General features: G+C 42.7%; 1 protein-coding gene across 1 annotated transcript in view; it reads left to right on the top strand.

Moving 5' to 3' along the window:
- MICAL3 (microtubule associated monooxygenase, calponin and LIM domain containing 3) overlaps positions 1-22,487 on the top strand; it is a 346,852-nt gene that overhangs the window by 241,035 nt on the left and 83,330 nt on the right. The window contains exons 30-33 of the mRNA XM_044991795.1: positions 24-131; positions 970-1,156; positions 6,858-6,946; positions 8,180-8,267. Coding sequence (XP_044847730.1) covers positions 24-131; positions 970-1,156; positions 6,858-6,946; positions 8,180-8,267 — 472 coding nt within the window. The remainder of the gene's footprint in view (positions 1-23; positions 132-969; positions 1,157-6,857; positions 6,947-8,179; positions 8,268-22,487) is intronic.

Below are 22,487 nucleotides of genomic sequence, written 5' to 3'. Positions count from 1 at the left end.
TCCCCCCCACCCCAATCTGGTAGAAGTATATAAAGATGTACACAGGCGGAGTGAGCTCATTGGCTGAGCAGATAGCCAATCAGCTTCAAAGGAAAGAACAGCCCAAAACCCTTCTAGACAAGAAGGAACTGGTAAGAGAATGATGTACAGAAGATATGTGTTTGTGATTAGAAGTTCTGTAGATCTGTAGTGATTTGAATCTTTAGTTGTCTTGAAAGGAGCTGGTAATACTTTGTAATAACTTTATAGTTGGACTTCATTTTTCTTCCCCAGCCTTCACTCTGTTTTCCTTGCAAAGTCTGTCTTAATCTACTGCCAACATCCTTGGACCAGGGATATCAAGTTGAGAGAGTGAGAAGTCCTGACTCTCAAATGCATAGAGCTGTGTTTGATCCAATCAGGCTACTTCTGGATTGCGGGGTCCCTGGAGAAAACTTCTTTCTTCACAAGTCTCAGGGAGACTGAAATGTAGGGCTAAGAGGTTGCTCAAGGGATTACTGATGTTTCTGGCAGTTAGTGTGGTGAGCTGCAGTTTGAAAATCTTGGTTTCAAGACTAGCCTCAGTCTCTTTCAAGTGAATACAGGCAGGGTTAGGAGCATTCCAGAAGTAACCCTCCCAGCTGACTTAGGGAGGATGTCCATCTTACACCTCCTTCAGTCAATGGTCTCCAGGGCAGCATTAATAGCCTCTTGTGAGACCGTTAGCTCTCCTATCCAAGGAGCTGGAAGCTGTAATTTACTCCTGATTTATATAGGTGTAGGGACTGAAACCCAGGCCTTTCTCCCTGAACTTGAAGGTTAGTTATTGTCTGTAGGTGGCAGTTGTCTGCTTGGTGCCCTGGGTAGGGCTGAGTGGAGTCACAGAATGGTCCCTTCCAGATGCTCAGTATTCACAGATAGAAAAGGTGACCCTGCTAGGGAGGTGAGATTGCACACAGATAAAACTGGTCCTGCCTTATTTCTGCCCAGGGCTCACTCAAAAAGGAGTTCCCCCAGAATTTGGGAGGCAGTGATGTCTGTTACTTCTGCCGCAAGCGGGTCTACGTGATGGAAAGGCTGAGTGCTGAAGGCAAGTTCTTCCACCGCAGCTGCTTCAAGTGCGAATACTGCGCCACCACCCTGCGCTTATCGTGTTACGCCTACGACACTGAAGATGGTAAGAGAAATTACCTGTTGTCTTCCTCATATACCAAAAACACACTCTCACTGTACCTGGGGCCTCAAGATCTCAGTCCTGGCTTCACTTTACAAATATTGGTGGGTGAGGAGCAGTAATAGGGTGAGGAGCAGTAATAGTATATCTTCCAAAAATACCACCTCTCATTTAAACTGGTAAGACTTTATGGGACTGTATCCTTATGGCCAGCTCTTGAAAAAAGCAAAAGAGCTGAACTATTGGCAAAATATGTAATTTATCATTTAAAAAATAGATCCTGAAATGGAGAGGGGCCCGAGTGATGCATTTTCCCTTTAAAAAGGTGTGTAAGGATGATCCTGAATAGTATAGATCCTTGAGCCTTACTTCAGTTCCAGGAAAGGAGGAGTCTTCTTAAGCCAGAGCTTTAAAACACTTTGGTGAGTAAAACATGATAGGGACAAACGCAAATCACTTTCTGCCAGGGGAATCAGAACTCAACTAGTAAAAATTCTTCCAGAGTTAATAAAATAGGAGATTTATAACCAATGGATATAATACTAGCTTTTCATAGGCTGGCTGAGGAGGTCCTATTTATAGATGAAACTAGCTGAATTGGGAAACAAAGAGTTGGAATAAATGACCAATTCTCTGTATAGAGCGAGATTTGTTAAAAGTGGTGACCGAGGGAACAGTACTGGGTCTGGTGTTCTGTATGTGATGGACCTGTAAGAGAGGTGGCAAAACTTACTGATGAGTTAGTTTAGGTGAGTCACAGTAGTGAGGAGCTCCAGAAGGTGTGTTGTGAGCAAGACACGAGAAGTCATTCTTCCGCTCTACTCTGCGCTGGTTAGGCCTCAACTGGAGTATTATGTCCAGTTCTGGGCACCGCATTTCAAGAAAGATGTGGAGAAATTGGAGAGGGTGCAGAGAAGAGCAACAAGAATGATTAAAGGTCTTGAGAACAAGACCTATGAAGGAAGGCTGAAAGAATTGGGTTTGTTTAGTTTGGAAAAGAGAAAACTGAGAGGGGACACGATAGCAGTTTTCAGGTATCTAAAAGGGTGTCATCAGGAGGAGGGAGAAAACTTGTTCACCGTAGCCTCTAAGGATAGAACAAGAAGCAGTGGGCTTAAACTGCAGCAAGGGAGGTTTAGGTTGGACATTAGGAAAAAGTTCCTAACTGTCAGGGTGGTTAAACACTGGAATAAATTGCCGAGGGAGGTTGTGGAATCTCCATCTCTGGAGATATTTAAGAGTAGGTTAGATAAATGTCTATCAGGAATGGTCTAGACAGTATTTGGTCCTGCCATGAGGGCAGGGGACTGGACTCGATGACCTCTCGAGGTCCCTTCCAGTCCTAGAGTCTATGAATCTATAAGGGGAGAAAAGGCATAAAAAAACTTAATTAGAGGTGGGTGGGGGAGTGCAGTATAGGATTCTATGCAAAGTGTGATGGCACATTAGGCTTGTTTAAGAAGACAAAATAACAGCAGTGAATGGTTTATAGAAGACCAGTCAGGCACTCAATCAGTCCCTTTCATACAAGAGCAAAACAAAAATGGTAAACTGAGACAACATATAATGAAGCTCTGGAATATACTGCTGCAGCATGTTAGGAGATAAATATCATAGCAAATTTCAGAAACTGATTAGAGACACAATGTGGCTGACCGAGAATAGTATCCATAAATTCACTGGCTAGGATAAACACCACAAGGGTATCAAACTCAAGTTTCACAGGCAATATATAATTGAAATCACAAATATGTTGTTGTTAGATCCTATAGCAACCAACAATAACAAACTCTCTCAACCACTAGGGGGTGAAGAGGAAGGGGAAATCTCAGAACCATCACCAAACCAGCCTCCCAGTAAGACATAGATGGGCCTTTACTATGTGCCGTCAAGGACAACAAACTTGGGCTGTCAGACCCAAGGGACCAGTGGTAGCTTTGAAGGCTACATATAAAAGAAATAGCAGCAGCCTTTTTAGTACTCAAAGATTGAGGGCAGGGGGCAGCGGGGTATGGGGGGGACCATTCGTGGTCACTGCTGGTAGCCTGGACATTCAGAAGCAGCTGATTATCCAATAGAATCCTCTGCTTGTAAGTCTGAGTAACAATAAACTAGGATCCTTCCTTAGTTGCAAGGGCAGAAATAGTTTCTACCCTCTGCTCGAGTTGTTCCCCCTGCCAGCAAGCATTTACTTAGGGTATGGCTACATTTGCAGGTGTGCAGCGCTGGGAGTTACAGCTGTCTTCGTACAGCTGTGTAGAGAAAGCGCTGGTGTGTGGCCACACTCACAGCTACCAGCGCTGCAGTGTGGCCACATTTGCAGCATTTACAGCGCTGTTGGGAGTGATGCATTATGGGCAGCTATCCCAGCGTTCAAGTGGCAGCAATGTGCTTTTCAAAAGAGGGGGGTGGGGTGCAGTGTGACAGGGACCGGGGGAGAGAGTGAGAGTGGATTTTTGGAGCCGACACTGTGTATCAGCTCCCTGTCTTGCAAAATCTGAAAATTTCCCCGACCCCTTACTCTTAACTGCAACCAGCCTGCAGACCAGATAAGCAGCTGCTCCAACGGACTCCCTTTCTCTGCCCCGCCCCTGCTGTTTCTCTCCTCAAGCAAACACTCATCCCCCTGCCTGCCTCATTCACAGCAAGGTAGTGGGTTATCTCAATTGATTGTTCACAGTCAGTTACAGATTGATCACAGCAAACAGGAGCTGTGTTTGTTTTTAGATAAGCAGCTCCCGGAGCCCAACAAAACAAAGAGAGGCATCATAACAAAACAAAAAGAGTAATTTAGTTAAAAGCATTCTGGGATATCTCCTAATACCCTGGAGGCCAATAACAGCGCTGGTGTGTGGCCACACTTTACGAGCAGCGCTGCAGCACCAGCGCTGCAATCGTTATACCCCAAGCAGACCCAGGTGTACAGCCAGCGCTGCAGCCAGGGAGTTGCATCGCTGGATGTGCCCTGCAGGTGTGGACAGTTACTAATTGCAGTGCTGGAAAGCCTCCACCAGCGCTGCAACTCTCAAGTGTAGCCATACCCTCAGTCTTCTGCCAGCAATCATCCAAGCACCAGTCTGTGCCAAATGATCACTTCATAGTGGTATGATGGCTGAGGCTTTACCATACTGATAGCACTGAAACCCAAACTACATTGCTTCCCTAACAGCTTTTCATGTTTATTGAGCAGTAGTGTCCAAATAGAACTCTGTGGTACTCCACAGAATCTTAGAAATGTAGGGCAGAAGGGGAGCTCAAAAGATTATCTAGTCCACTCTCTGCCCCAGCATTGAGGCAGGATTAAGTATACCTAGACCATCCTGGTCAGGTGTTTGTCTACCCTGTTCTTGAAAACCTCCAATGATAGGGTTCCGTAAGTTCCCTAGGTAACCTGTTCCAGTACTTAACTAGCCTAATAGTTAGAAAGTTTTTCCTAATATCTAACCTAAATCTTCCTTGCTGCAAACTAAGCTGATTTGTCTTGTCCTACCCTTGGTGCACAACTAAAGACCACTGTCCTCCGTATAAAAGCCCATGACATATTTGAAGACTGTCATCAGGTTCCCTCCCTTCCCATCTCCCAGCCTTCTCTTGTCTAGACTAAACATGCCCAGTTCATCTAACCTTTCCTTTCTGAATCCCAGAGAGCAACCTGGCCAGAACTCAAGCAGAGAAGACTTGACAGTGGAGAGGGCAGGACTGGGTTAGTAGCGGGGGCTACACGTTTGGATGGAGGTGCTCTTACTGAACTAGTAAAACAGTCGAAATCACACTGCAGGGTTGAGGGCCATTAGCAGAGTTGTGTTGGAATAGCAGAGGATTCTGCAGTGCACTTCAGGCTTTCTAAACCTCTTACTATTTTTGTTGCTGTCATCTGGACACTTTCCAGCTTGTCTACATCTTTCCTAAAGTGTGGTGCCCAAAACTTTACACAATATCCCAGCTGAAGCCTCATCAGTGCCAAGTAGAGAAGAACAGTTACCTCTGGTGTCTTTCATATGACACTCCTGTCAGTACCTCCCAGAATATTAGCCTTTTTCACAACAGCATCACATTGTAAAAGAGTCCCTGGGGCAGATGAGAAATTATCCAATATTTCACTCTGGATTTTTTCTGAGAGAAGACTAGAGCCATTCATGTCTTAATATTATTCATCTATCTGGGTTAACAAATGAATCCATGTTCTGTAGTCTGCAGTATTAAAGGCAGCTATGAGATCTAAAAGAATCCCTATATACCACATCATCTGAATATGTTGTCAAAAGGAGACCAATAAGAATATTGTAGTCTAGGTATAGTACTCAAGCGTAAAACCAAATTACAAGGAGTTAAGAAAGTCTGCGGACTCGCAATATTGTCAGTGATGCCTTCCCCATACCCTTCTCAGAAATGTTCCCAGAAATGGACAGTTAGATGTAGGGCAATAGTTGGAGAGATTAGCAGCATAAAGAGCTGGTTTCTTGAGCCCGGACCTCTGAAATGTGAGATGTAGTCACCTTGTCTTCCCAAAAGGAGTCCAATAATGTGAGATGTAGTCACCTTGTCTTCTCAAATAATGGGTCCAATGTCCTCCTGGTAGATTTTACCAGCCAAGAAGACCATGAGTCCAGATTGTAGGTTGCAGCCGTAAGTCCTCCAAGCACCTCCTGAATCCCAGAGAGCAACCTGGCCAGAACTCAAGCAGAGAAGACTTGACAGTGGAGAGGGCAGGACTGGGTTAGTAGCGGGGGCTGCACGTTTGGATTGAGGTGCTCTTACTGAGGAGGAGCCGAACTAGTAAAACAGTCGAAGTCGCACTGCAGGGTTGAGGTTCATTAGCAGAGTTATGTTGGAATAGCAGAGGAATCTGCAGTGCATTTCAGGGCAGCTGTGCAGTGACAGAGCTGCATGGAAAACTCACGCAGCACCACCACTCTGACCTGATACTAGTGTTTGTATTGGAGTAGCATCTCCAGGCCAGGGTACCATTTCCCCAGCACTGTCCCAATAAGAGTAAAAGGTAACTAGGTCTGTTCTCAGCTGGGCTTCTAGTTGTGGCACTCGACTGGGTCCTATGAAGCCTGTTGATTGAGGAAATGAGATTTAAGTAGAATATCTTTTTTTGGGAGATGTTTCATAGATTATCAGGGTTGGAAGGGACCTCAAGAGATCATCTAGTCCAACCCCCTGCTCAAAGTAGGACCAATCCCCAAATGGCCCCCTCAGTGATTGAACTCTCAACCCTGGATTTAGCAGGCCAATGCTCAAACCACTGAGCTATTCCTCCACCGGTATATTATGATACATAGTCCCTTCAGAGTTAACACCCATTCCCTCCCGCATTCCTCTGATAGTTGTATTCATTCTTGATTTTCCCAAAAGTGCGGCTGCCAGCTTTTCATGTAATGATGTCTTTGTTCTTCACACACTGCCGCATTGTTAGTGTGTGATACCACAGAGGCCTCAGCTCTGCTTTGGTGGCTGATTGGATCTCGGATAAATGGTTGTCAGGCACCCAATGGAATAGGCACTGTTTAGGGAGGGGGAGAGGAGGACTTGAGTTAAAACTTCAGAGTGTTTGTCTCCAAGCATAGTGAGGGGGCAGTGCCGGGCGCAGGAAGTGGAGATAGCAAAGTAAATCTCACTAAGGTAGTGTTATATTGTGTAGACTGAGCTGCTGTGTTCTCACTGTTACTTCTCTCTTCCCCTTTTGTTCTGACTGCAGGTAAATTCTACTGTAAACCTCACTACTGTTACCGACTCTCTGGTTATGCTCAAAGGAAGAGACCAGCAGTGGGTCCTCTGTCAGGAAAGGTAACTTTTTATTCTAATCTGACATATTGGGTGTAATGGGTTTTGATCCCTGCTATTGGAAAAATGTGGTTTTTTGCAGAGGGTAGAAGATTGTAATGAATCACATTATGTTTAAATGTCATGAAGTCTTGCCTCTTGTAAAGTGGTAAATTCAAGAGCAATCTGTGTTGTAATTATCAATCTCTTATGTTTTTGTGGGTCTCATTAAGAAAGAAAACCCCACCCCACACAATCTAGGATTTTGATATTAGTTTCTTTTTGAACTAAAATAATTATTGAAGCCTGCAAACACTAGAAGAACTAGAATGACAAAGTTGACAGCCTTTCTGTGTATTGGAAAGGCTTCGTTAAAATGAAGCTAATGCTTTTCACTTCTCTTCAGGAAATTCAGTCCCATCTCTATGGGCTAGGATTTGGGTTCTGAACCAAACCTACTCGCATAGGCCAAAATTGAGCTCTTCCTTAGGAAGATTTGTCTTGCATTAATAGGAACCTATTGCTAGAAAGGAACTGTGTTTCCTCACTTAATACTAACAGGTAGAATCATGCTTGGAAAAGAGGGCCAGGTCATACAGTGTAGTTCAGAAAGGGCTCCCTCTTTACTCCCTGCACCCCATAAAGCATCAGTTGGGCTTATTTTCTGTCCCTGTTTCACTTTGCGTCTCTCTTCCTACACTCTCTTTGGGAAGTTACATTATAGTCCTGAGCAGTGTTACCTTCTCAAATCCTATTAAGTTTGCTTTCAGCTCTCTCCTACTTGCTCAAAGCTGGACCCTCTTCTATGTGGAGCTTTTGTTTTCTATAGTAAGTGTTATCTCCCCTCCCCCGGGCCCTACCATTACCATAGCAAGTTAATGCTGTGCTGCCTTCCGCCGTTCAGGGGAAGGATCGAGGCCCATTGCTGCCCTGCTTCCTTCTGAAGTTGAAGGGCAAAAATGGGTTGTAACTCCTGTGAGCAAGGTGTAGAAATATCACCTCTTTGCCTTTCTTAGATGTATAAACTGATCTTCAGAACATAAATAATCAGATGACGATGCACTAGTTGGGCCCGACTCCTGAGTATCATGTCCAGACGCCGCCTAACCCATAAATAATCAAATGCTGCTGTTCAAGAGGTGGTTGGGCGTGTTCAGTGTTAAAACACACTGCTCCAAATTAAAAGTAATTGCTTCCAAGGGGTTTCCAATTTCTTCTTTGATTGTTTTTTTTTTCTTTCTTTCCCTCATTTCACAGGACAACAAAGGATCCTTGCAGGAAGCCATGGCAGCTGAAGCAAGTGGACGGGCAAATTCCATAGCCATTTCGGCAGAGAGGACTCCAGGTAGCTCCGCTTCATTCTTTGGCAGGGTGGTGAAGTACTCTCTCAGCCTCTTTGACAAAGTTAGGGTGGCAAGCCAGCGCCTGCAAAGCACAGTTTCTTCGTTCGGGCGCCAGGTAGCCCAAAATCCTTTGGACTCGTTTTTCATGTGTCAGCTGATGGCTTTTGGGGTCCCCTTTCTCTATGTCCAGTCAGAGGTTCTTGTGCAAATCCTGGGGGAGTTTTATCGGCAGACTGCTGACCAGTAAGATTTTAACATGACCCGACTTTGTAAGCTGTATAATTTGTGTGAATTTTGGGAATTCTTTTGTGTGGTGGCTTTGGGGCCTGGACTCTCTGTCTTTCAAGGGCATTTGTCTAAAATCATTCTAGGTGAACACAGATACTCAGTTCAGGATTTCCTTGGAATGAGCCCAAATGAAAAGGCTTGATCTGTGAAGTGTGCACTGTAGTGTTAATAGAACTGAAGGTCTCTCTGGACTACAATAACTCATAGACTGGATTTCTGTGTTCACCTGAATTCTGGATTTAGTGCCCATCCTCCCAAGCTTCTCATTAACCTGGTATCGGAATTAAAAAAAAAAATCCCTGTTGCTGTCTTTGGACTGTGGCTACTTAAGAATTCTTGGTGTCTTCTGCAGCTAAAGAAAACCAGTTCCTTAAACTCTTGAACTCCTTGGTGCTGGCAGATCGTGGGGCTCTCCCCTCATTGTCAGAACATGTGCTGTTCTTGGCAAGTTGTTTTGGGAATTGGGTTATTACAGCATGTGTCGTATTGCTAGGGATAGTCTGCTCTATCTGAAAGCTCTGATTCCTTCTAACTTGGGAGAAATGTTCTGTTTGTGCCCCAGACTCTCATCTGGCCCAGCTCCTCAATTGTCTTTATTGAGAACTGCAATAGGAAAAAGTGAGATGGGGGGGAAGAGGGAAGAGAGAGTTCATTTCTAGTGTATGGGCCCTGAATACTGTGGATAAACTAAAACAGTTGCTTTTAGGAGAGCGAAAATATTAAATAGTCACACTTTATGTAGCAAAATGTCCCCAGATTACAGTACTAGCTTTAAAAGATCTTAAGGGATATAGTCAGCTTAAATCATGCTTTTGTCTGAATTTTTTAAATTATTCATATTATTTATTACAATGTAAGATTATAATTGTAAGTGATTAGAGAATTGTTTTTTCAGTTTTGCTTTGTGCATTTGGCAGCGCTTTGTATGTAGTTAGTTTCACAGGTTCCTCCTCCATTTGTATGGGTTTTCTGCGCAGCAAAATGGTGGGGAGAGAAATTTTAAGGAGAATGTCATTGTAAAATCGGAAAAGTTGGCCTCGTGTCTTTGGCAGCTGTAGTACCTTAACCTGTTTTTAACTGCTTTTATTGAGTGATTTGAAGTTGCCTTCCCTTTAAGAATCAGATCTTTCTTTAAAAACAGGGAGAATTGTTAAAAGAGACTTAACTTTTAAGATGAACGGAGAACACTGGCTATTTCTCAGATCTTTACTGTTCAACAAATGCTGGTGGAGAGATAAGTGATGAGGGTAGATGATAGGCCATGGTTTGCTAAACAGGTATGGCCAAATAAATAAATATCTGCTGCTATTGTTATGTGACTGTATGTGACCCTGTGGATAGATCTGTGATCCATCTACATGGGAGAGGAATAGAACAGAGCAGACATTATTTTCTTTAACAGCCTGCTTCTGTTTGCCTCAGCAGAAGGGGAATTCCATAACGTTTTTTGGAACACTGGCCCTTGAAAGGGATGTTACATGAGGCAGTATGCACTCATACACAGCACCAAGTATAGTAGAGCTGCTTCTTATATTATTAAAATACCCACTGGAATCGCCCACAGGGTGGTATAGTGCATTGCATACTCAGCTGTGTGCATGGCTGAGATAAGTTTAACAGTAAGGAGGCGGGCAGTGCTTTACCTCCTATGCTGGAATCTCCCTTTTTAGCTGAGATTTCACATCTCTCCCCAGCCTCTTTGTATGGCAATAATGAGAAGTGGGATAGAACAGGGGAGATATTGGCTCAAAAGCAATGTGCATGAGAAGCTTGCTGCAGCTTCATTAACTGCAGGTCAGTTCTCACTTAGCCAGCCAGCGCAGCAATATAACTGTCATATGCCTTGTAACCACCTGCCTTTGGATCCTGTTCTGCTGGTTGGGTCAGGAAGTATATGGCTAGGGTTTACAGTTCTTTGTGCTTTTAAAAAGAGAGGTGGGGGGAAGGATTAGGGCGAGCTTTAAACTACTTGGATTGGTAATGCAGTGAAAGGATGTGATTCTATTCCTGGAAAATCCTAGGGAGGCACATCTCCATTTGATGGATTCCTGACTTTGAACTAGAAATGCCCTCTGCGTGCTTAGCTGTAATTTATTAAATTGTGCTAATTAGAGAATATTGCTAGACAGTGTACACTGTAGAATAGACCAATACCTTAAACATGAACCTGTCTGAATTGGAGCAGGGAGCTGTTTCCAAGTCTCTACTTCTCCTGGCTGATGGACTTGCTACTGTTAGCTCTATATCTTCTAAGAACGTTTGACCGCCTTTGGGCCAAACACCACCAAATGCAACCTGCATTAACAGTTGCAAATCCTGTAAGAGATGAGCCAGCTTCAGTGATGGTGTAGGCTGCATGTGAAATGTAAACTGGTTGGAAAATCAGCATAAGTAGCAAAGAAGTGTGATATGCATGGGCATGGCATTCAGTGGAGGTGCAAAATGAGTGTAATTTAGATTATGGAGGAAAAGATGTGTACTATGAAAGGCAAGTAACAGAAGGATGCAGAGTAAAGCAGCCCCATCTCATTCTTAATTTATGCTGGCACCATCCCCAACACTGCTAGGGTCAAAAATCAATGCAGGTGTAAGCAGGCAAAGCTTCTGTTCAGTGGGCATTACAACAGCTTATGCTAGGTCTGATGTTTGGTTCCCACCGAATACCAAATGGGTGTAAATTACACTACTTTGCCTTTTACACTCACATGTTTCTAACCCATTTACACTTGGCATCTACTTTACATCACCAGTGAGTCTGGCACTTTGTTTCTTAGCCAACTTGGGTGGAAGAGGTGGAAACTTAATGGACCTCCAAACATTGGACGCTATTCAGCAGGTTCAGTCAGCTGAGTTGTGGTGAGGTCACGCTAAGCACTTTCACATGGGATGTTACTAACCTGATCTACATGTGTTACCTTTGCTAAATGCATCACAATGCAGCCACTTTCTAGTTGGCATTAAATGTGGATAATCTTATCCCTTGTGCTGTAATGACTGTAGTTTTAGGGACAATCTCACATCCAAGCCGAGGTTTCCAGCAATCAGTTAGAATCACAGTTCTGTGGAGGGTTATGTCTGATTTGCCAAGGAGCCTGTGTGCACAATAGGAGGGCTGTAAGCGGGGAATTTCAGAGAAGTTTATGCAAACTGGCTACGGAGGCACAGTTGTCGCTTCAACTGGGAAAATAGGAATGGGTTTTTGCGCAGCTGATTCTATTCTTCCCCAAGAAACAGGACTGTCTTGTGAAGGAAGGGTGGGGAAAGCTACAACTGTGCTTTTGGTGCTGAGCTCTGGCATGCTCGTGGCAGACTCTGTAAGCCTTCTCTGTACTGTCTGCTTGTTTGTCTCTCTCTCTCTCTCTCTCCTGCATTTGCCTTTGTGCCAAAGTAGCTGCTTTTGCCAAAAAAAAATAAAAAATAATAAAACAAAAAACCCAACAGCCCTGCTTTTCAACTGTCTCTCTTCCTTTGATAATCTGTAACTGTTGTCTCTCTTGGATTTTTTTAAATATGATTTACAGTATTTTTATATGGTTTTTAATATGCTTTTAATATACAAGTGCTGTTTGTGTGTTTTGTTCTAAAGGTCTATAAGAACTTATCTCTGAACTTTTAGCACTTCCCTGACAGGTGGACTTGGAACAGTCTCTTTCAATGCAGAGCTCATAATAATGCTTGACTTCGGGCAGGTAAAATGTTTCATCCCCGGGACAAGCTCTCTCCTACTAGTAATCTGCTTCCTTCCCCACTCACAATGGAAAGTTCAGAAGGGAAACAAGCTCATCTTACCCCTGTAGACATACAGCACTAGATGGCAGGTAGCATGATCTTTGAGAGAGTTGCCTTGCTAGTGAAGTGTGTCCTTCGTGAGCCAGTGAAAGATCCCTGCAGAGGTATTTGGTCACCAAATACAAACGATAGTGAGCAGAATCCAAAAAGCGATAGGGAAGGAAGAGATCAGAGCTCCTACCACGTAGGCCTCTGAATATACAGTGTATATAACAATAGGGGTGCAATAATGAAGGCAGGAAGCCCACTCATGTACATCCCACAGATATGTACAGTAAGTAGAGTCCAAAGGGTGATTCCCTTAACTATCCATCTCTTATATGTGTAGTCTACTGTATATAACAAAGTTTAGCTTACCTATGGAAAGATCTTTTGATGGCTACAGAGGAAAGAGGGTTGCTGCTTCCTGTAATGCACATGCCCATTAACGTGGGCCACGTTTTCAAAGAGGCCCCAACTGGCCATCACTAGTATGTCCAGTTCTGCATGATTCCTTGTGAACACCTACAAAGAACTTACGCACAAACTTTCTTGTATCAGCAAACAATGCACAAATGGGGAATTGTATGTATATACACATCCAAGTGGACTTTATGCATATAAATGTTGTCCACTTGTGACTGTGCGTGCATTACTTGTGAATACAGTTCATACACACACAATCCCATTTGCGCATGTAGATGAACCTACCTGCACAGAACCCTTCATTTGTATGTATGATTCTATACCATTATGAATAGAGGCAGTGTTTTAAAAATGTGTCCCTCTGTCTTAAACCTTCAACTTTAAAAGATTTGACTACACCTGCTGAAGTAATCTTGTGGTGTAGTGTTTTGTACTTGTTGCTTGCATTTTATACCAGCCACCCTGAAGCACCCCTATTCCTAAACCAATAAAACCCCAGAGGTCCATATTTTAGAATTCGGTCTGAAAATTAATGTACCAGATTCTGATCAGACAGAGATGGGGAAAAAGGAACTTTAAACTTCTGCTGTGCCTTGGAAACCTTCACTGGAGTTGGAAGGAATAGTAGTATTCTGCATTCATGGTCCATTATACTGAACCTTTCCATAGCTGATCTATAACAGCTCTCCAAAGAGAGCTCATCTGCTGCTCTTCAAACTGGAAGTTTTAGAATATACATTTGAGAGTAATGCCCTGTGTTTCTGGAAACCTAAAAGAGGGTCTGAATTGAAGGATTAGGACCAAGTCCCTGCCCAACGAATCATCTTGTTCCATTGTGGAGTCTGGAAGCCCTCTAGTTGGAATGTGTACTAACCTGTTCCCAGTCCATCCTGTTCTTCAGTGTTCTTATCAGGATTCCATGGGGGGAGAATGCGGAGGGAACAGCAGGTTCAAGTGCAGGAAATCTGGAAAGAGGAAAGCTGAAGTGAGGGATTGCGTCTCTCAGATGCATTGAAAGGCAGCTAACCCAACAGTTGCTGTACAGTTGCTATGTGAAAAAGCCTAGAAAGCTTTTGGGGATAAGACAAAATATGCAGTGATGGTCCTGGTACCATGCCCACAACAGGATCCTGCTGAGAACACTTTGGGGAGAAGCAGAGCTCTCAGCTCTTCCTTCACCTTTCAGACCTGTAGACTCGTTCCACAGAATTACTTGTTTGTTTTGTGTGTGTATTTTCTGAAGGGTGATGTGAATTTTTCTGGGCACTTTTAGAAGCTACATTAAATGTTTCTCATGACATTAGAAAAAGACCTGTTAAATCTGTATAAAAGAGAAGTTGCTGCTTTTTCATTACCTGGGATGATTTAAGTTTCTGCCCTTTGAAAAGCAGAATCTGATAAGTGACTGTCTCCTAGGGGTTAGGTTTGGCTCAGGGAGAAACAGGAGTTTATATGAAACAAACTTTGTGATGGAAAACAGGCAAGGAAGATGATCAGTGCCCAGAAAGGCTTCACATCTCCACTTATAGCTTTTTAAACTTTTTCATATTTTAACCTATTTGTTTTGTTTGTTTGGGGGGGGGAGTGTGGCCTTTTTAAATTATGTAACATTTGTTTTTCCTGTTGCTGTGAAATCAATACACTATTTGTTCAAATGTTACCGCTCTTGTTCAAGGGAATAAATTCCAAGCACTCTCCAGGTTTCCGAGTTTTTCTTTTCCACCCCATTTTTACTTCTGTTGATTCGAGGGAAGGAATGGTGTGAGTGACCAGGGTTGAGGGGAGACTAGAATTGCATGACGGTATTTCCAACTGACCTAGTGGACTAGAAAATATTCTTCCCAGAGAAGTGGTGGGAGAGCCCCATCACATGTGCCATCTAACATTGGAAAGTACTAGAGAGAAATCTAGAGGGCAATTCTGCACCAGGAGGAGAAAGGTTAGCAGGTTTTCTCTCTCTAATTTCTGATTCTGTGCTCATGTTTCTGACTGTTCACTGTACATTTCTAATAAAGGGCATGGTGTGCTGGTGGGGAGGGGTTAATATATTTCTGTGGGGAAATTGTCTTAAGGTATGTCTACCCTGCTATCAGAGGTGTGACTGCAGCAGGTGTGTATGTACCCGAGCTAGCTTTGACGGAGCTAGCTTCAAAAATAATAGCAGCAAAGCTGTGGCAACTTGAGTGACAGCATAGCTTGTAGAAGCTCACCCGGGACCCTGGGTCTGTACTTGAGCAGCTAACCTGCGCTGCCAGCTGTGCGGCTGCGGCTTCACTGCTACAGTTGTTGGAGCTAGCTCAGGTTCCCCTACACCTGCTGCCGTCACACTTCCGATTGCAGGGTAGAAATACCCAAAGTTGCTGGGACTAAGGATTGACCTGCTTTGGCAGTGGTCTGCTTTGGAGAAACTCATTGTAAATGCTGTTGATTCAACTGTCAGTGGCAGTGGGGAATTTTCATAGGGCGTTACTAATGGCCCAACATTACTTGCCACTCATGAACAAATTAATAAAACCGATATTTGGGGTGGGAGAGGGAACACAAGCATAGAAGTGAGATGCAAATCTGTTGTAACAGTGAGCTCGTTCTTACTAAGTATTTGTACATCCCCTAGAATGATGGGACCTTTAGGTGTTACTGTAATACAAATAATAACTAACAGCCGAGGGTTAGTAGACTATACCAGACACAGGGTTTGAGTAACTGGGTGATGCTCTCCTGCTGTAACAAGGATCCACTGAAGAAAATACCTGTTTACAATTCCTGAGGTGAGATTTTTTTTCAAAGGACCTAACTGTCAAAGCAGGTCAATATTTAGACTTAAGCCTTCACTGTGTCCTTATATGAATCCCTTTTCCTCTTCCCTAAAACACTTTTCAAGTGAAGTCACACTTTAATGTGGTGGTGTTGCCAGTGGTATCTTTTTCTTCTCCTCACATCTTTCCTCCTCCCCAAAATGGCTGTGTGGTGTCCTGACTGTCATCAAGGGAGTGAACTGGAATATAGTGCCAAGGTCTATTTTGCTGCTCTCAAGCATGTAGGGGATTAGTCTATGTTAAGAAGCTAATCCTGTGCCCTCCTTGCATGCATCTTACTGCTTCATTGGCATCAGCAGATGGTCTTTGGGATCTGATTGTGTAGGGCATATCTTGTCTGCTGTGTTAACGTTGGCCAGGAGAGTTCCCTTAACTGCCAGACTGTAAACAGAATATGAAAATCGGCCTTGGTTATCTGTGGGGTTTCTCTCTATTAGGGAAGGGGGGAACATATGCACTCCAGCTTTTAAAATATTGCTTTTTGTCCTCTAACAATCATATAAAAACTCAGTGTTGACACACATACATTGATGTGGTCGGAAGTGAATACAAGTCTAACTTACTACAGAGCAACCAAATTCCTGGGACTTGTCCAGGACCCTTTCCAGTTATGTGGGTTCTCCCTTCTCCAGAAATGGGACGGGATCTGTTAAAGCTATTTGTTTCATTCTTCTGCAGTTTTGTCCTTTGACTCTCTGCTGATCAGCTATGCTTACCTATGGGACTGTTCCCCCAAAGATTCTGGCCTGTTCTGAAGCTCACTATCTCTTTCTCCATCTCCTATTATAGTACTGGGTGTTATTCAGGAGACCTCTTTAGAAGGCAGGGTCTCAGGGAGGGAGACACTGAACTGGGTCCTTTGTTCTGAAAATGAACCATGGGTGTTTAGGGTAAAACATTATGTGCTGCTCCATGTAGCAGGGGTGTCACACTGAAGCACAAATGGAACAACAACCCTGTGTTCTGCAGCAGCAAAGTGGTTAATTGAACAGCAATTTTATCCCTCACATTCTGCTCTCTAGGGATCAAACACTTGCTTCCAAGATTCAAAACCAGCCTTGGTTGATCTGGTCCCCACCACAAATTCAGCCAAACTCCCACTCTGGTGCAAAGGGACAAATTATTTTCATCTAAAACCTAGAGGAACATCTGTTTGTGTTATGGGATAAGTCCCAGTGACTGTCACCTCATTCTCTGTGAAATGCTCACAAACATCACGCACTTTCTCCACTGGTTGCCACTTTGCTTTTTCTTTATTATAATTTTCTTGATGCTGCCGCTGGCTTAGTGCACAATGAGAGTTGTGCTCTAAATTCTGCCATGGTAAAGAAGTGGGTGGCACTTCCAGGGTGCATTTGCCCTCCCACAAATTCCACCCCTTGCTTGGGGCCCCTCCTTTTTTATACATGAAGCAAAAGCTCTCCCTCTGCACCAACTCGCCTTTCCCTCCCCGCAGCAGCCTCCCCACAGCCAGGTGTATGTAATTTAAAATATTTATTAACATACTTAGAAAAAAGAGTGCAGAGGAAACTGCATGCATTTTAATTAAAGCCACAAAGTTCATACTACATCAAACTTTTTTTTTTTAAAGTGTGTTCTACACATGAACCTGGCAGTATGAGAATGAGAAAAGACAATGAAACAGTTGGCCTAGGAATGATCTTGCAGGATGTACAAACATCTTTGATGGGACAGCCAGTCCTATAAAGAGAACAAGTTGACCTTCAGAATGTGCTGGTCGCAAAGCTTGGCAGTTGCTGATTTGACACTCCATAGCACCTTGTACTTTAAAGAACTTTGTAAACGTTAATTAAGACTAAGCAGGTAAAATATTATTTTCATTTTACAGATGAGGAAAGTAAGTCACCACACAGTTAACTGACTTAGCAAAGGTCCCTGGGCAAGTCAGTGGAAGAACCAGCCCTAAAACAGGGAAGCCTCCAGTGCTCTAATTACACCATGTTTCCTCTGCTCCGTGAATGAATGGTCATGGAGCAGCCACCCCATGCAATACACTCCAGAGAAGATAACTTGTAGTTTTAGTCACTTGCTGAAGTTAGCAACATGGATGAGATTAGGTGACAGTAGCTTCCACTCCAGGTGTTTGTGTTGACACTGGGGGGAGAGCCTTGTTAAGCAGCAAAAACAATGAGAAGTCCTTGTGGCACCTTAGAGACTAACAAATTTATTTGGGCATAAGCTTTCGTGGGCTAAAACCCACTTTATCAGATGCATGGAGTGAAAAATACAGTAAGCAGTGTGTGTATATGTGTGTGTGTGTGTATATATATATATATCTATATATATATATATATAGATATATATATATAGCACATGAAAAGATGGGAGTTGCCTTACCAATAGAGGGGTCGGTGCTAATGAGGCCAATTCAATTAAGGTGAAAGTGGCCTATTCTCAACAGTTGACAAGAGGGGGTGAATATCAACAGAGGAAAAATTACTTTTGTAGTGCTAATGAGGCCAATGCAATCAAGGTGGACGTTGGCCATTTCCAACAGTTGACAACAAGGTGGAAGTATCAGCAGAGGGAAAATTACTTTTTGTAGTGACCCATCCACTCCCAGTCTTTATTCAGGCCTAATTTGATGGTGTCCAGTTTGCAAATTAATTCCAGTTCTGCAGTTTCTCGTTGAAGTCTATTTTTGAAGATTTTTTGTTGAAGAATTGCCACTTTTAAGTCTGTTACTGAATGTCCAGGGAGATTGAAGTGCTCGTCTACTGGTTTTTGAATGTTACAATTCTTAATAACTGATTTGTGTCCATTTATTCTTTATGCCCCTCTGCCATGTATATTGGCCAAACCGGGCAGTCTCTACGCAAAAGATCCATAGTGTGTTTTTGTGGCACTGACTGCCTCAGGCTGACTCACTCCAGAAGCGAACTTAACAAAGGTTGAGTTTCATTACAAACAGGGACCATAGTAAGGCCAAATTTTCAAAACTGGGTGCATAAAATTAGTCTTTGAAATCCCTATTTAGAAACCTAAGTACAGTGGTGTGGCTTTCCACTGTACTGGGCCATCCACAAATCCCACTGACATTAGTGGGAGCTAGAGGTGCTCGAAACTTTTGGAAAATTAGCCATCTTTACTTATGCTTAAATAGGGATTTAGAAGCCTAACTTCAGGCACCCAGGTTTGAAAGGTTTGGCATGTCCTTAGGAAGACAATTTCCATCATGTGTCCCAAAATGCTTGTTTTGAGAGTTCTGACTTGCTCCACTAGCTTAAATGCTGGCTAGTAATACCTTTGTCAAGAAAAACAGACTCACCTATATTATTTCCTTTGCTGTGAACATGGCGAAAAGCGTACAAGCTGTTTCAGATCTCAGTCAAACCAGATATGGCAGAGACTAAAATAACTATGTTCTATGAATTGAGTTTACAGCTGTAGTTCTGTACCCTCTTCTCCAGTGTCCAATAACAGTGATGAGAAAAGATGAAATGAGGCATCTTTTCATGATTAAAAAAAAAAGGGAGGTGTGGAACCTCTCGAATATAAATATATATGCTCATCAAGTATAAATGTACCTGCTTTGTGAATTCATTGAAACAACCAAGATGCATTTCTCAACTTGCAAACATATTGCAGTGTGCCAGGAACAGCAGCATAAAAAGAAGAGGAACAGTAAGATACTGAATGTAATGTGGAAAGTTTCAAAACAATTTCCAAAGCCGAATAAGTGAACAATGTGCCACATGGCACAATCAAGAGAAGTGACTTAAAGGGTGGGAGGAAGGAGGGAATGGAGACCACATAGTCACAGATGGCTTCCGCCATTGTGGGGAGAGTGTATAAAGAAGAAAAACTACTCAGCCCCTTTTCCCAGTTCCTTGCAGACACCTGTATTGTTAAAATTGCACTGTAGCAGCTAGTCAGCTGCAGATATCATCACGTGATGGTAGCTAAACACAACTGACAGTATAGAATCATCAACAGGGATATGATTTCACGGGAGGTCATGGATTCTGTGACCTTACTGGACCTCCGTGACTTCTGGAGCTTCAGCTGTGCCCAGAGCCAGGGCTGTGCACCCCTCTGCCCCCGAGGCTGGAGCTGTGCAACCTTTTGCCCCTGAAGCTGACCTCTCCCTTGGCCCTCTCCTCCCTCCCCAGTTATTTTTAGTAAAAGTCACGGACAGGTCACAGCTCCTGTGAATTTTTGCTTATTGCCATGACCTGTCCGTGACTTACTAAGAATACCCGTAACAAAATCTTAACCTTAATCATCATCAGTCTGTATGACTGAGAAAAGTCTGCCAGAGGTGTGTTGTTTTTTTTTTTAAACTTTCCTCCAAAGATGTTGGAAATAGTCCAAATCAACTAAGCAAGGACAGTGCAGAATGGTCACTTCATATGAAAGGTTCTAATGTTTCTGGGCCGCCATCTCCACAAACGTCCACTGGAAACTCCCTCTGATCCTTCCTCACCTTAGTCCTTATTGATTTGCCAAGAGGGAACAATGTCTAGTCCCTCAAACCCCGATTGTGTAGTCCTTAGACTTCCAAAACAGACACTGTGGTTGTGGAGTTTTGGGTGCAAAAAATGCAGGATTTGGCCCATAGTGCATGTATGGGGATATGAATCAGGTAGATACTCTGTTTAAGGATGAGATGGCCCTTCCATTTGATACTGTTTAATTGTTTACTTCTTTAAACAATGTGTGTGAGTCTGAAATTTCCTGTGCTTACTGACATCTCAAAAGTCAGTGTGTCTTTTTTGGAAAGTTTCATAAATCCTTTCTGCTCTTTGGGAAGTTAGGCCACAGTGGGGGGCGGGGTAAAAATAGTGGAGTTTTACCCAAGAGACTTTTCAAATGCTTTATGGCTCGGGTAACTTGGCTGGCTTTTTACAATATAAAATTTGATGTATACATTATTTTGAATGAATAAATGTGTCTGTGTGGAAATTTTGGTTTTGAAATTATGATCGCTTTTGAAATGTTAGTATATTAGTTTCCTTAATTTCAGAAAGATACACGCACAAAAGTGTGAAGCTCTGGATGTTTGCAGGTGTGGCTATTCAGTCACTCTAAAAGCCAGGAGAAAGATGTGAGAAATACCTTCCTTTCTGTACCCTAGAGAGTGCATGGAGCGTTTAGTCAGGATAAGCGCTCCTCAGTGTTTTCCTGCAACAGGCACCCTCAACTTTCGCACTGTCGTCTGGGTAGCAGTTTATACAATCTTGAAACTAATGATGTAACTCAAATAAGGAGATGATGGACATCCAAGTGCATCCCGGAATTGATTAATTATGCAAAATCGTAAAATACAATTGAAGGGACAGGTAGTTGGATCAAGAAGGTGGCCATACCAATGTGAATAACTGGTCTCATCAGAATTTGAAAAGTATGAAGTTTTGCTTATGGTTACTACTTGGATTGGAGACTGAGAATACTTGATATTCCAGGCTTTTGCTTCTCTGTGATGTAACTCTTAGTGGCTGTATAATTTTGATACTTCAGTCAAAATATTTGCTAAGATCTCAGATAGAATTACTACGAGAGTAAAAGCAGGCTCTTCTTTTGATCATTAGATACACCTAGTACTTTTGGATTCAAGTGTTCTGTGTCCAGCTCTTTGCTAGAATGTATTACTTGCATATTAAGAACCCTTTTTTTGATGGATTTACTCACTTGGATACCTTTGTATAACTATTTTAGCAGATGGATATTAATTAACTGTGTTGGTGGTAAAATAAAAGGCTACAGGGGGTTGTTTGACAAGGGTAATGAGAAATGGGTACCACAATGAGTAAAAGATAGTGATACAGTACTGAAGACTCAGGAGGTTCCCATTATTAATGCCTTACAATAATAATTGCACACTTAAATTTTGATTCTTTTAAAATATTAAATCATAAGGATCACAGAAAGGAGGCGCATGAACAGGAACCTCAGCAAGCTGAAAATAGAACCCTACACTTATACTTTCTCTACTTTTGCTTTTCAGTTTTTTCTTTCCTGCGGGGAGCATGGTTCCTGGTGGTTCTTTGAGGTAGAATACCTGAAACCTAAACAGCCGGCAACACAAAACTCGTGCCTTATACCTCCGTCTTGTTCAGATTCCCCACGCTCAGCTTCTTTTGGGTATTAAAAACAGTGCCATGGAACAGACTATAGTGCTGATGTTCAGAGTGTTGGAGACAGTTCAAAAATTCCAGTTGATGCAACAAAGTGGAAAGTGGTAAATTATGTATTATCAGCTCATTTACCTCCAAGGATCATAGACACATTAGAAATTCGTAGACTTGCATTAAAAAAACATCTAACCTCCTGTGGGCCTTGCAGTTCTAGTACTTTATAACATACTCCTGATGAGAAATTAAGCTGAAACCTGCAAGAATGTTAGGGTTTTCTTCTAGAAAATATACTGTGGGGAACAATCCTGCACTCTACTCTGGGACATGGATTAGATGACCTTATGTCTTTTCCATTTCCAGTGCTGGACTCTTTCCAGAGGTCAAAAATAGCCATATTCCTGGATTATTCTTTATCTCTCTTGACGTGTAAGCAGCTATTCTCTGTGGTTAAACAACTGGCATGCACGGAGCCTTAACTTTCCACTACTTCATAATAATACTTTGCACTTTCACATAACACATTTCATCTGTAGAACTCAAGCATAACTTTATGCTGTAAGCTTCTGAGTGGGCTTGGGTTTATTTACAAGTCACAGGAAACAGTTAAAGATGACCTTCAAATAAAACTACTGCTGCTGCTACTACTACTACTTTTTTACCTTTTCCCTATTTAAGATTGGCAACTTTTATAGCCTTCTATCAAAACTCATGATCATACTCCAAGCCATCATATTGATTGGCTTCTTTGAGGGCCACTTTTATCCAATCATGTATCGAGTCTTAGGTATCTCCTTTGGTCATCTTCCATCCACAGTCATTGCAAGAG

Source organism: Mauremys mutica, chromosome 1 (genome assembly GCF_020497125.1).
Source record: "Mauremys mutica isolate MM-2020 ecotype Southern chromosome 1, ASM2049712v1, whole genome shotgun sequence".
Lineage (NCBI taxonomy): Eukaryota > Metazoa > Chordata > Testudines > Geoemydidae > Mauremys > Mauremys mutica.
This window is presented reverse-complemented; position numbering and strand designations above follow the sequence as displayed.